This window comes from Cajanus cajan, chromosome 10 (assembly GCF_000230855.2).
Source record: "Cajanus cajan strain Asha chromosome 10, NIPB_CcT2T_4, whole genome shotgun sequence".
NCBI classification, from domain to species: domain Eukaryota; kingdom Viridiplantae; phylum Streptophyta; class Magnoliopsida; order Fabales; family Fabaceae; genus Cajanus; species Cajanus cajan.
This window is the reverse complement of record NC_138526.1, coordinates 47,706,599-47,720,427: the sequence shown is the minus strand read 5'-3', so window position 1 is coordinate 47,720,427 and position 13,829 is coordinate 47,706,599. Positions and strand designations below refer to the sequence as shown.

Here is a 13,829-nt window from a genome sequence, read left to right as displayed (position 1 = left end):
GAGTATGACTTTTTTGGGTTGGAAGTACTATAGTATGACTCGGATCCAAAAAAGCTGGAGGCTGAATAGGACATGTTGCTCACCGGTTTCTTTTTTTCTTTTACACATCAGGAAAAGTCCCTTTACCAGACCTACGCAAGTTAGGCATGACATAATGTTCTTTTTACTAGAAAAAATATATACTAAAATTGATCTTAGTTGCAGTGATTATTATTATTATTATTTGCATTAAAGTAAAAGAAAAAGAAGGAACAAGTAGAATAATGAGAATATAGAAAACGGTTTTGTCAAAGTTGTGAAGAGTTTTCATACAATAGGCCAAAAGACGCATCACAATCACAACACCTAACAGAGAAGTGGGAAAAGAAGAGAGAGCGCAGCCAGATACTTAACGAATTTCATACGCTCTTGCTATCTCATGCTTTCCTTATAAAACCCCTCCTTTTGGCTTCAAAACAACCCCACACCTAACTCCTCACTCCTCACACCTGCTCACACCCTTCTTCTTCCCTTGGTGTGTTCCAAAAGAATAACCCAAACACAAAGCAACAAATTCACAAAAATGAAGAGTGATACAAACAGCCCTACTTCCTCTCCCACATTTTCTCACTCTTCTAATAACAATATCGCTTCTTCCCCTCCCCAAGTTGTCATGAGCCCTTGTGCTGCTTGCAAAATTCTGAGGCGAAGATGTGCTGAAAAATGTGTCTTGGCACCTTATTTCCCTCCCACTGAACCTGCCAAGTTTACCACTGCCCACAGAGTCTTCGGTGCTAGCAACATCATCAAATTCTTGCAGGTACTCTACCTAACTAGTAACTATATACCTTTCTTCACTTACAAATCTTTACTTCACCTTCATGTTTTCACGTCTCAACTTTGTTTAATTGTTGTTATAGATTCCACATCCACTGACTATAGTATATATAAGTGAAAAATAATTTTTTTTTATAAATTAATTTCATGAAATTGAGTTAGACATGCTGCTATTTTAACAATTTTTGAAAGCTAATAACTATTTTTCACATAATTACTTCTTGACAATTACAAAGATTATAACAGAATGTAAACCTTTTGAAGTCGTTAAGATATATTATTATGACGAACATGTTCATTGTATCTGTGACATGATGACATCATGATGATTCTGCATAATGTTATCAAACACTTTGCATCATGTTCTTTATGTTGATATTTTCGTTCTAACTTTAAAGATTTAGTGATGTGCTAACAAACGATAGGAACTTCTCCATTATTGAGTGGCAAATCACTATTCCACTTGTCAGTAGACCTCACCAAAATCCTTCAAATCTCAAATCAATGGAATGCCTAATTTTAAACGATCCCATGAAACTTCAACACCGACGACAAAATGTACAGAACAATTGTAATTGCATACATGTTTATTTTATTTCCTTCGGTGGGAAATTTGTACCTTTGACTTATTACTCAACCTTTGACACGTATATGTGTATATTTCTAATATGATATAATTATTTTTTTCTCTGGTCAAAAACTATTTTACTTGCTTAAAAATTTTCAACGACCTAATCTTAACGAAACCTTATGGTATTCACAATTTTGACATAAAATCGATTTAATGCTTTAAAACAACACAATTAACAATAATTTTTTTAAAATTAGTTCTCATAACCAAGTAATCAAATTAATTTTTTTTACTAAAAAGTCATGGTCTCACTAATACATAGTTTAATTTCTTTAAATAAAGTTAAGTTTGAGACTTCCTTAAGAATGATTAGTCAAATTTTTTTACGAAGATTAATTATCGATAAAGTTAGTAGATACTTAAGCTAATAATATTTTTGTTTACTTTGGTTTTCCAGGAACTTCCGGAGTTTCAAAGAGCTGACGCAGTGGCGAGTATGGTTTATGAGGCTAGTGCAAGAATAAGAGACCCAGTATATGGATGTGCAGGTGCAATTTGCCAGCTCCAGAAGCAAGTGAATGAACTTCAAGCACAATTAGCAAAGGCACAAGCTGAGGTTGTGGACATGCAATTCCAACAAGCCAATCTCTTGGCTCTAATTAGCATGGAAATGTCACCTACTCCACAGGAATCACCACAACAATCTGTCGACAACTTCATTTCAAGTCCTTCCCACAGCATTGACTATCAAAACAGTTGCAATTTCTTTGAGGAGATGGCCAAGGCCAACCTAAACTCTATGTGGGAGCCTCTTTAGACATGAGCAAGAAGGAGACTTATGCTAGACTTTTTCAAATAGTGTTCCCATGACATTCTCCTAAGGAGAAGTAGAAGGAATCTAGTAGAACTAATAAATTATAAAAGTAACTTTGGTAGCTAGAACTCTTGTAGTTAGGTTGATTCCCTCTGTGGCAGATTTTGCAGAAAATAATGTTATTCTGGATCTAGTCTCTTTGCACAAGGTTGGCAAAGTAATTAGGTCCAAAATTATCATTTAAAATGTTAGATGATTTTTCTGAAACATGTAATCTTTGCAATATTGAAGAAATTAGGGGAAATGTTATGTTTTAGTGTGTTTGTGTGCGCTGATATTTTGAATCTAAATCGCTTTTTTGGTCACCTACTATAATCATTAAAAAAATTGATCTCTCATGAATGCTTAAATTCCTTGTCAAAGTAACTTTTGACATCCTTGTGGCTTTGGATTCTATTGTGTACCGGGGGTTACCACACACATACACATGTCTCTACATTGATAAGATATTGTCTGCTTTGGGCCCAAGTTCTCACGGTTTTGTTTTTGTACAACGAAAACTACGAGTATTATCCGATGATGGCCCACAGAGTTCACTCATGCTCTAAGTGCTTGGATCTTGCCAACCATCATACTCGTCGAGCCAGTCACCTGATCAGATCATCGGCTCTAATACCACTTGTTGAGCATTAGGGGGTTACCATTATTTGGACATCACTCAAAAGGCCTCTCAACCAATAAAGACAATTGTGTGTATATAAACTCATGTCCATCCTTTTATTTGAACCTACGATATGGAACTTTGCTTGCATCCCAACAGATTCATTATATGCCGAAACCAAATTTTCATTTGTAGATATGATGTCAATCAAAACACAAAATCTAGGCAATGTCGAGATGGAAGACCGAACAACAACCAAGTATAGCCCGATAGGCTTCAATATAAATAAACCATAATTCATAGAAAACACTAGTATTATTCCATTTAAGAGCGACTTGTAACTAATATTTTGAGAGATAGAAAAACTCCATGATACCTCTTGGTTGTACATGGCATAGATAATGTTTGGCAACGAAAGAAAATAAAGAGAAAACGAAGAGGAAAGTTGACTTTAAGAAACACAATGTTAACATTTTCTTTCCTCTTACTTGTCTTCTAATTTAAATTTAAATTTATTAGAGAAATTCAATTTGATTTGTTTCTTAATTTTTTTTATAAGTAAACAAGTTTATACGCGCACTAGCAAATTGTATAAATTATATATTTGACTCCTTTTAGAGTAGGGATGTAGGTTAAATCTAAAAAATAAAATGTAAAATGTAGGATCATAATTTATATACCTACATAAAAATTATAAAATAATTAAATTCTCAATTAGTATTATATATCTATAATTTGGTACTATATCATTTTAAGTACACTCTTTATTCTTGATGAGTTAAATTCCTTTGATTTGAATCTTGATGGAGAGAAACAATTATATGATGAACAATTGCAAGGTACATATGAAGGTTTGGAACTATAATCAAAACATGTTTATGGTTATGATGGCATGTGTGTCTCCCTTAAACGCGTTTTCTGGGGCTATAATCCAATCATGTGCTGCCCACGTGAGGTGAGGTATATAAAGGAACCCAACCATACAATATTGTCACCTGTCGGCAACTTAATTACTAATGTCCGTCATTCTCGTCATCGTGGACGAAAACGAACACTTTTTTTTTTTTTTCTCACCAACATGTCATTATTTTTACTGCGTGAAGAAGGGAAACACATTTGCTTTTTATTGACTCAAAGTGAGCCTATATTACATCTTAATCGCGACTTATACAGTACATTCCGTTAATTAGTCTATTTTGAATAGTTTCCGTAAAATTTGTTATTTTTCGAAAAGTCATTTCTAGATAAACATAGCGAAGAATAAACAATATATAAAGACAACAATGTAGGCATCAAATTCCGAAAAGGATGGTATATGTCAAATCCATGTATGGGATTGGAAGGCATAGGGATTTTTCCATATGAAGAAAATTAATTACGAAGAAGATATGAAAAGGGCTTTGGTTTAAAAATAAAATCACGGTTTACGATTCCTTTCCCTCCAATACTACATTCTTTATTATATATATATTGATTAAAATTTATTAAAAAAAATAAAAAAACTAAACTTGCAAAGTTTTATAATTTTTAATTTCGATTCAAAAGTGAAAAGTGTGCTAAAAAAAAGTTTGTTAAAAAATAAATTATTATATAATGCTAAATTATCACGTATTCATAATTCCAACTAATCTCTAAATTAATAACAATCGGCAATACGAGTTTCTTTTACTATATTGAAAATTTCTGTTATATGTTGCAAGCGTAAATTGATCATGATGATAGACACATGTTGTCAATAACTATATAATAATATTTTGGGTTAGAAAATGTATTAGCGTCAGTCTTATTCTTTTAGGGCTTATTTTACATGTTTTGATAGTAAAAATATCTTTACACAACAAATAAATTAAAATTTATCAGACTACTTTTCTTTGTCATCTTATTTATTCGTATAATATAATATGACAATAAGATATATATGGAAGGATATAACACTCGATCGCAGTGTATCTAATTAATTTAAACTCATGTTTTTTTTTATTTGATTTCTCTTTGTGAATCTTTCATAAAAAATTGAACCTTATCTTTCACTGGAGACTTGGAGTACCCTCAAAAGTCAAGCCATCAACATAAATTCAACAGAGTAGGCTTTAATTAACATATTCGGTACGTGTTCCAATATAGAGTACAAGTTCAGAAACAATACAAAACAACTCCTCGTTCAGTCATAGATTAGTCATATTGACTCATTGTACTTCCTCGGTATTAATTTCATGTTTTTGTTAATGACGCTGGAATGTAAATAGGAAAAGTTAGAATAAATCATTCATATGTTTAAATTCTATAATTAAAATGTTGAAAATATACTCTAATGTGTGCCCTCTCCTTTGATTTTGGTTTTTCTCAAGCCATTAACGTGCATGCGTAACATGATTAACAAATAATGCTTTTAATTATAACAGTACACAGCCCTTTTTTTTTTTTTTTTTCGTTCACTCAAATGTTGATGTTTTAACTGTTTCCTGATTTCTTACGAAATGGTACGTGTCGACGTGTCGTTTCGTGATGTACGTACAATTTTGTATGCATAGAAACTCTGAATTACATAAAGAAACAAAATGTGCTTGGCATCACTTGGTAGCCAAATCTAGCTTCCAGAAGAAGTATGCGATCATTTTGATAGTAATGTTGTTTCTTCTTCAACTTCTGCGTTTAACATGATATTCACTTGCCAGCATATTCAAAAAATAAGTGCCACTGTTGTACCCAAAAAAAATATATAAATCTGGCAACTAAGAATTAATAAACTTCATAAGTTATGACTACCATAAACAAAATTTGAACTTGTAATTAAATTATTGAATACAAAATATTATATATGGAGCACGGTTTCTATACATTATTTCTCTTTTGGAGTAAAAAAATAGGCGTGTACTGTGGTGGGTTCTGATGAATCCACATTAATTAGTGGCATTAGGTTGAGTCTGAATCCACCTATCGATGAAAGTTTGAAAACGACGAAAGTAGAATTATTTTGTTCACATAGGAATCGCGATGGATGAAAGAAATCGAAATGGGTAAAGTTGTATAGATTGCAGGCTCTAGGACAACATAATATTTGGTCTGTACCAAAAAGTAATCCTAAATCTTAATGATATTCATACATTGATTTGGTTGTCGAAGTGGGAACGAAGACTTGTATTAATTTTTTCATCTGCAAACGCCTTTGGTTTTTGCCGCAGATTTATAAGTACCACCCACTTTTTTGCGTTAATGAATGCGCAGTCTTTTGCCATATCCGTTTTCATATATGCATGCTTCATTATAATATACTTCGTAAAAGGTAACCAATACATATCACCATAAATAATGTTGACTCAAGGTCGCATGCACTATATGTATTAATGCTCATACAACTTTGGTTCCGAGTCAATGATCATCGTCAGAATGTATAGGGTAAATTAAACCTGCATTCTAAAGTTACAATTAAAAGTTATATTCGTTGGTAGAAAAAATTATACACTGTTAATCAATTAAAAGTTACAATTTTATGATTTTAAAGTGATTATTGTAAAAATAAACCTACTTATGAAACATGCATTTGTTATCGAATAACAACGCAAAAAAATTGCATATTACATAAACTATTTTCTCAATTTTTAATATAATTTTCGTTTTTTTGATTTTATGAAAATACTGTATTTGTTAATGCCTTAATGAGTATCTTTTTAGTATTTAGAATCATTAAAATCAACCAAATCGACTTAATGATAGTAGTTGAAACAGTATCTTTGTGGCACTCATCAGTAAATGCACTATGTGAATGGTCTCCCAATAGAGAGAATTTTTTTCGTTTCCAACATTTGGCCGATAATTAATTTTAAACACCTCATTATTGGTTTTAAAACTTTAGAAATTAAATGAAACATCATGTATATCAATATAAGTAAAAAAAAAAAAAAACTTTATTTCATCTTGTAAATTTTATAAATTAATAATGATGGCTCAAAATTAAAATTTTGTCAACATTAAACCTTAAATAGAAAACATTATTGTAAAAAACCGATTTAATTACATTAAAATTGATTAAAATGCAATCCATATTTAATTTACTTGTGGCATTTATTGTAGAAGTTCATAGAAAATTAATGCGGCTGTTATGTTGTATGTGTGAATACCTTAATTTAATTTTACTTATTCAATTAGCTAGGCAGTTTCTGGATAGAAGATTTCAAACTTCTAATAAATTTTTCTCGGTCAACAAAGACTCAAATTTGTTGACTCTGGAGTCCGGAGTTACATTTTCTCTGCTCTGGTGGAAACCCAATTTATCCATTTTATGAACTTTTAACATTTACATGATTTCTATTTTATTAACTGTGAAATGATTTTTTTTTATAAGCAAAAAACATAATATTAAGAAAATAGAGTACAAAAGGTACTCCAACCTATATACATAGTTAAGACAACTGTTAAATACATATCAGTGGCTCATTTATGAAATAATTAATTTAATGTAACAATTATTTTTAAAACACTAACAAACACAAGATATTAGTTTTTTGACCAGCCCTTTAATTTATTTAGTTTTTAGTATATGAATCAATAATTGACTTGCAGAGTTAAACTAATGGTGTTTTATGTATATGGATCGCACTCATTTTTTTTCCAGGTAATATCGAGGGTTCAAACAATCGCATGCCTAATGTCGATTACATTCATTTTAGTATAATGTTGATATATAATAAAAAATACACTCATGCTAACTAATTAAAAAAAACTTGAGATGTAATTTTAAAATAATTATTGTCGTTATAAAAGTTAACAATTTTAATTATATAAGAATTTAGAAATACAAAGTAGATAATAAAAAAAAAGTACACTTTTAATATATTAAATACTTAAATTCATTTTTATCTTTGTAATTTTATGAATGTACAATTTTGATTCCATATAAATTTAGTCTTCCTAATTTTCAAAATCATGCAATGCTAATTCACCATTAATATGTTATTTAAAATTAAACAGAAAATATTACAAGTGTCATTGAGTATATTACATGTAATCGGTTAGTCACATAGAAATAAATATTAGTACAAATTAAAAATAAATTCATTTTAATAAATTATAAATATTAATTGAAATAAATACATTAAAAACATAACATATATATTTAATAAAAAAATATTATCCCTTATATAAAAGTCAATACGACTAAATAACTCTCAGATATTGTCATTCACAAACATATCAAAATTATTTTATCTAATTTTATATAATATGTTAATAATGGATTAACATTTTATTCTTAAAAACTTAAAAAGAGTAAATTTATAATAATAATAATAATAATAATAATAATAATAAATAAATAAATTGACCAAAATTGCAAGTTCGTCAAACTACATAAATTCATAGTGGACTTAAGCCTATATTAAAGTACTACTCCAGATAACATTAGAGAAGGGGTTAGTAATTAATAAATAGTCCAATCAAGTGAGAAATTAATGATTCATTGACATATATCTTCCCCTTTGTATCGGGAATAGCAATAGAAACAAACAACAAATTTTAATAGCTTTCTTTACTGATGAAATAAATAATTTTAATCGTTAATAAAAATCAGCTATTACTTATAAAATATTAATCACTAATTTTTTTATTAAGAATTTATATTATTAAGTGTGTATTTGTTTCAGTTTTAGATATTTTAACATTAAAATATTAAAAAAAAACACATAAATTAGAGTTTGTTCACTTTCTTGCTTCTAACTTAACATGAATCGAATCTTATCATGTATCAATGTTTTATTTGGATATATTTCTCCCTAAATATTTATAAGAGAAAAATAAAAGATAAAAATGTTTTTTTATAAACTAAAATAAACTTGTATAATTATCTTTTATAGAAATTGTTTTAAGAGAATTCTAGACTAAAAAATTAAGGTTACGTTTGCGTGACATGAAAGGAAAAAGGTTGATGGTTATATGGAAACTAAGAATTGGAAGGTTAGAAATTAAAAGCGTTGCGGTCGTGCAAATCGGTTACATCAGCTTGAGCTGTGTTTGTTTATTGTCAATTTGTCATGAGGGGATCCATGCTTTGCCTCACCAACATATCGTAATTCTTAAAATTTCTTATAAAGTCAATTTATTTTCCAAATTGAGTAAATGGAGACATTTAAAGAATAAATAGTAAATAAAAAATAAAATAGTATATATATCAACTGTATAAAATATTTTTTAATTGTATCTAATTAATATAAATTATCTTGTATGGTAAAAATACTTTTAAAATATACAAAATAAATAATTTTATTTAACTAACGCTGAAATTTTTTACATTGACTATACATATTTATTAAATTTTAAATAAAAATAAAAAAATTTTAATTAAATTATTAAATCAATAATAAATATAATTTACTCTTACATATTAAATACGAACAACTATGTTATATAAGAATATTTTTAAGTACTTTTCAAATATTTTAGAGATTTGATAAATTATCCAAATCATCCACCTATTTATACAATAAAAAAATTAAATATTTTTAAATTTTTTATCCAAAATAATTTTATTTATCATAATTTTTATAAATTAAATTTTATATTTTTAAAATAAATTATCAATAATTTAAAATAATATTAAAATTCAACATAAATTATTTGTAATAAATTTAAAATATTATTTTTATGAATGGATTAAATATCCATTCATGAAAATGTTAATGAATAAATTTTTACTTTAAATGAATTGGATGTATTAATTTTTTTATATAATTTTTTAATAAATTTAAATAAATTAATGAATTATTTTAAAATTAATTCTCTTATAAAACATCTAAAAAATTAAGTATCTTATAATCCGCTTAAAAAATTATTCAATCCATTTATTTATCACCTCAAAGTTATACATCTCATTTATTATTATTTTATTTATTTATAAATCTCATCAAAATTTATTATTTTTAATCAACATCTGATTGAGTATTAGCAAAATAATGTCACTAACATGTCTCTCATATCATATGGATGTCTCTATCAATCATATTAAACCATCTTGTTGAATAAATTAAGTTTTACTCAACTTTATTTATTTACTTTAAATTTTATTTATGTCCAATTTGATTTTTTTTTTGTATAAAAGATATTGTCACCGATTAGTTGAAAATTAATTTCTTTTAAAATGTAGTAATTACTAAAGTAAGTTTTATTTTATTTTAATAATTCTTTTTCATACATACTAAGAGCAATAGTTTTAGTACTCCAGACAATATATTTAAGGAATCTCACTATTTAACAATTATATTCGATTTTGTTGGTAAACTCAACCCTGATCATACCTAATAATATTCACCATAAACTGCATAAGACAGAGGTTTTGTTGGGAAAGGGAATTATGTTTGGACTGTAAAGTGCCTTACTACATAATATCCTTGTCTTATCCAAAAAGGAGTTTTTTTTATCTACTTTTTCACTTCGTATTTTTGCCTTTTTATTTCAAAAATCATATTTTAAAGTTTTTTTTTTTTTATATTTTAAAAACTAAAACCCGGAATATATACAAGAAGGAAAAAAAAAAAAAAAAAAAAAAAAGAGGTGAAATTAAAATTTCCCCTTAAAAAATAAGAATCTCAAATCAGGCTTCCTAGAAAGTAGAAATCAACGACGGGCTTTTAGACTGGACCAAAAATAGGCTTTCTTGAAATAAAGGACTCTGAATCTATGATCCCATCAGAACAAACACGGGCTTTAGACTGAATTAATCATCCTCCTATTATTAGCCCATAACTTCTCCAACCTGCGTGGCCACTTAATATAAAATTTTATTTATAGATTTCAAATAAGTATGTTTTAAACAAAAATTAAGGACTTGACTTTTTTTTTTTTATTCATGAGAATTACGATGAGAGTAGTAGAATTCAAACTTATAACCTTATGTATATCTCCAGCACTAGAATAACTTTCAAGTCGGTTTTTCATGTCTTTATTTTTCCTTCCTTTTTTAATTAAAATATAATAATAATAATAATAATCATGCAATTAAATTACCATTAATTGTGACCCGTAAAATTGTCCGATGTTATTAATTTAGTTCCTGAATTTAAATATATTTTAAAAACATCTTTGTGAGACCATACCCTTAGCTGACCATACTCCCCTCCCAACTCTCACTCTAACTCTCCCTTTCACTCTCTTTTCTCCCTCCATTCTCATTTTGGCTGATTTCACTTTGGTTTCTTGGATTCAAGGTGGTGGTGTGGAGTGATTAAGGTTGTTAGCTGAACATTTGGGGGTTTCTCTTCTTCTCCAACTTTTCTCTCTTCTCCGTTCCTCAATCGTCTCTTCCCGGAAGCTCGGATTTCTTTACCGAGGTAAGGGAAGTTAGTACTTTGGCTGCGTTTTTGGCTGGAAAATGGGTTTAGGAACTCATTTGGCTGCTGGTGATTGATTTTTGTGTTTGGCTGAGTTGCTGGAAAAATTGGGGTTTTGGGGTTTTATGGTTTTGAGTCAAAATTTGAGATTTTCTTTGATCTGTTGTTGCATGCGCATAAAGCTGGTACTTTCGAGCTCCTTGATGAAAATGTGGCACTTTGAACCGTTTGCATGTGAGTTTTCTGTGAAATTTTGCAGGTTTTGGAAATTTTTCGAACTTGGGAGAGTTACTGATGAGTTCGCGCTGAGCGCTGTTCTTCGCGCCGGGCGCGCGACCACCAGGAGACTCTGTTTAGGCAAGCCCGCCGGGCGCAAGGCTGTGTGCGCTGGGCGAGCTTGCAAATGGGGGTCTCTGGTTGGCCCGCGTCGGGCGTGACTCGAGCTGCGCTGGGCGCGATATCAAGAGTAACATGTTTTTGGGATACTTGGACTGCGCTAGGCGCACTTTTGGACTCGCTGGGCGCGGAGGCTCCTTGGGAGTCTCTGCCAAGGGCACGCCGGGCGCAATTGTGAATTGCGCTGGGCGCGAGACCCTGGTAGGTCTCTGCCTTCCCCACGCTGGGCGCGGGTTAGGCTCCGCTGGGCGCACGAGACTCCTTGAGTCTCTGCCAGACAGGCGCTAAGCGTAATTTGGAATTGCGCCAGGCGCGGGAGAGCCTTGGTGCTCTCGGGTTGAGTCGCGCTGGGCGCAACCTCAAGTGCGCCGGGCGCGCAAGGAGATGATGATCTATAGGATGTTGACTGTTGAGTTGTGCCGAAATTGTTAATCAATGATGTTATATGCTGAACCAAGCGAATTTGATAAATATGTTAGTTGTATTAGAGGTGTATTGTTGAGCTGGAATTAATGGATTAATAAGAGAAATTATATAGTATAGCGGAATTATAGACCGTTGGGCTGAATTGTAGAAAGTAATAATTGTGTTGAATTGTTGTGCTGTGCTGTATTGTGCTGAGATATGCTGGGTTGGGTGATATTATAGCCGCTAAGTCGGTGCTGTTGTTAGCCACACATGTGGTGCTGATTCTAACCGCTAAGGCGGTGCTGTTGTTGCCGCTTTGCGGTGCCGTTATAGCCACTAGAGTGGTGCTGTTGTTGCCGCTTTGCGGTGCCGTTATAGCCACTAGAGTGGTGTTGTTGTTGCTGCTAAGCAGTGCTGATATTGCCGCATTGCGGTGCTGATATTGTTGAGTGGTATAAGCTGTACAAGTGTGCTGATAACTGTATCTGTTGTTATTTATATTGACATTTATATAATTGTATGCTGAATTTTAATTTCACTAGCTTACCCTTTTGTTATTTTCCATGTTTTTGGACTGCGATGATCATACTGTGTATGGGAGCAGGGCAGGAATAGATGTGCGTCTTGTGGTGAGGTTGGTGGACCTTGCAGCTGTTTTGCTTGGCGATGTTGTTTTGCTTGTGGCTACGTGGGATAGTAGCATTTGGTTGTATTTTTCTTTAGTACACTTTAACTCTAGTCAGACTGGAACCTTGTATATCTATATATTCTAGATCCTATATTCATATACTTGTTCTATCTGTCTGGTGTTTCTAGTGTGTTATGCCGGGCGTAGTGACCAGTCGGATCGTTACAATCTTAATTTGAAACTTTATTTTATCATTCATATAAATAAATAAATAAATAAATAATATATATATATATATATATATATATATATATATATATATATATATTAGTTTAAAAGTGGATGTCTGTTAACAAACTTTATTAACCATTTTGATATGTTATATATGTATAAATTATAATATTGTTCTTTACAATCTTGTTACATTAATGTCACCGTGAACACAGTTAAATTTTTTGATTATCTATCTGATCAATTGATAGTTTAAGTCTTGATATTTTAATTGTAAACTATTTTGTTGGAGATTGGATTCAAGATTGAGGATGAAAATTCAATTCTAAAGTGGGAAATTAGGATTTTAGGGTGAAGGCTTTTTTTAAGAAGGGGGAGAAGATTTATATATGCATATGAGGTCTCATTTAATTAATTGGCATAATATATATAAGTGGTATGATTTCATGAAATATACAGAAGATAACGTCCAATATGTTATTTTTAAATTTTGGAACCAATAATTTTTTTTATATATATAAGAACTAAAACAGGAGATATTCTCGTATATATATACATAAACCAATTGAAAATCTGGCTTCTGTCTTCCATTCTTGAAAGCTAAAAGATTTTGCTATATAAGGAGACCTATTTAATCTAATATCTATTAAAAGAATGGAGTCGAAATTAAAATATAACATTATCATTAAAATTTGACATTAATTTCCGGCTAGAGTTACATCATTATTCAATCGTTTTATAAATCTTAACACACATGAAATAAAGGGAAATGTTGCACAAAAGAGTAGTTGTAAAAAGCGACACAAAGTAGAAGTTTTCTAGCATAGACTTTGTCTATTTGTTATCGAAATTTTCTCTCAACTGAAACATGTTGTCTATTCATATACCAACAATTAATACATGGTCAACAAGCTCCTTGAGTTCCTACATGGCTGACACGTGGCGTGTGCCTTCTCCCTCTTTATAAATGCTCCTCGTGAAGCAAT

At 30.5% G+C, this 13,829-nt stretch overlaps 1 protein-coding gene across 1 annotated transcript; it reads left to right on the top strand.

The window, feature by feature from the left end:
- The first annotated feature begins 340 nt into the window (after positions 1–340).
- LOC109806619 (LOB domain-containing protein 1) lies at positions 341–2,517 on the top strand. Its single transcript, XM_020369080.3, has 2 exons — positions 341–799; positions 1,845–2,517. The coding sequence occupies exons 1-2, from the start codon at positions 563–565 to the stop codon at positions 2,202–2,204; spliced, it is 597 nt and encodes a 198-aa protein (XP_020224669.1). The 5' UTR covers positions 341–562; the 3' UTR covers positions 2,205–2,517.
- Positions 2,518–13,829: the final 11,312 nt, after the last annotated feature.

Bases quoted from the DNA above. Each gene is read 5' to 3' on its own strand.
- LOC109806619 (XM_020369080.3), top strand. From the start codon at position 563: ATGAAGAGTGATACAAACAGCCCTACTTCCTCTCCCACATTTTCTCAC. The intron at 800-1,844 runs GTACTCTACCTA...TTGGTTTTCCAG, and splicing joins ACATCATCAAATTCTTGCAG to GAACTTCCGGAGTTTCAAAG.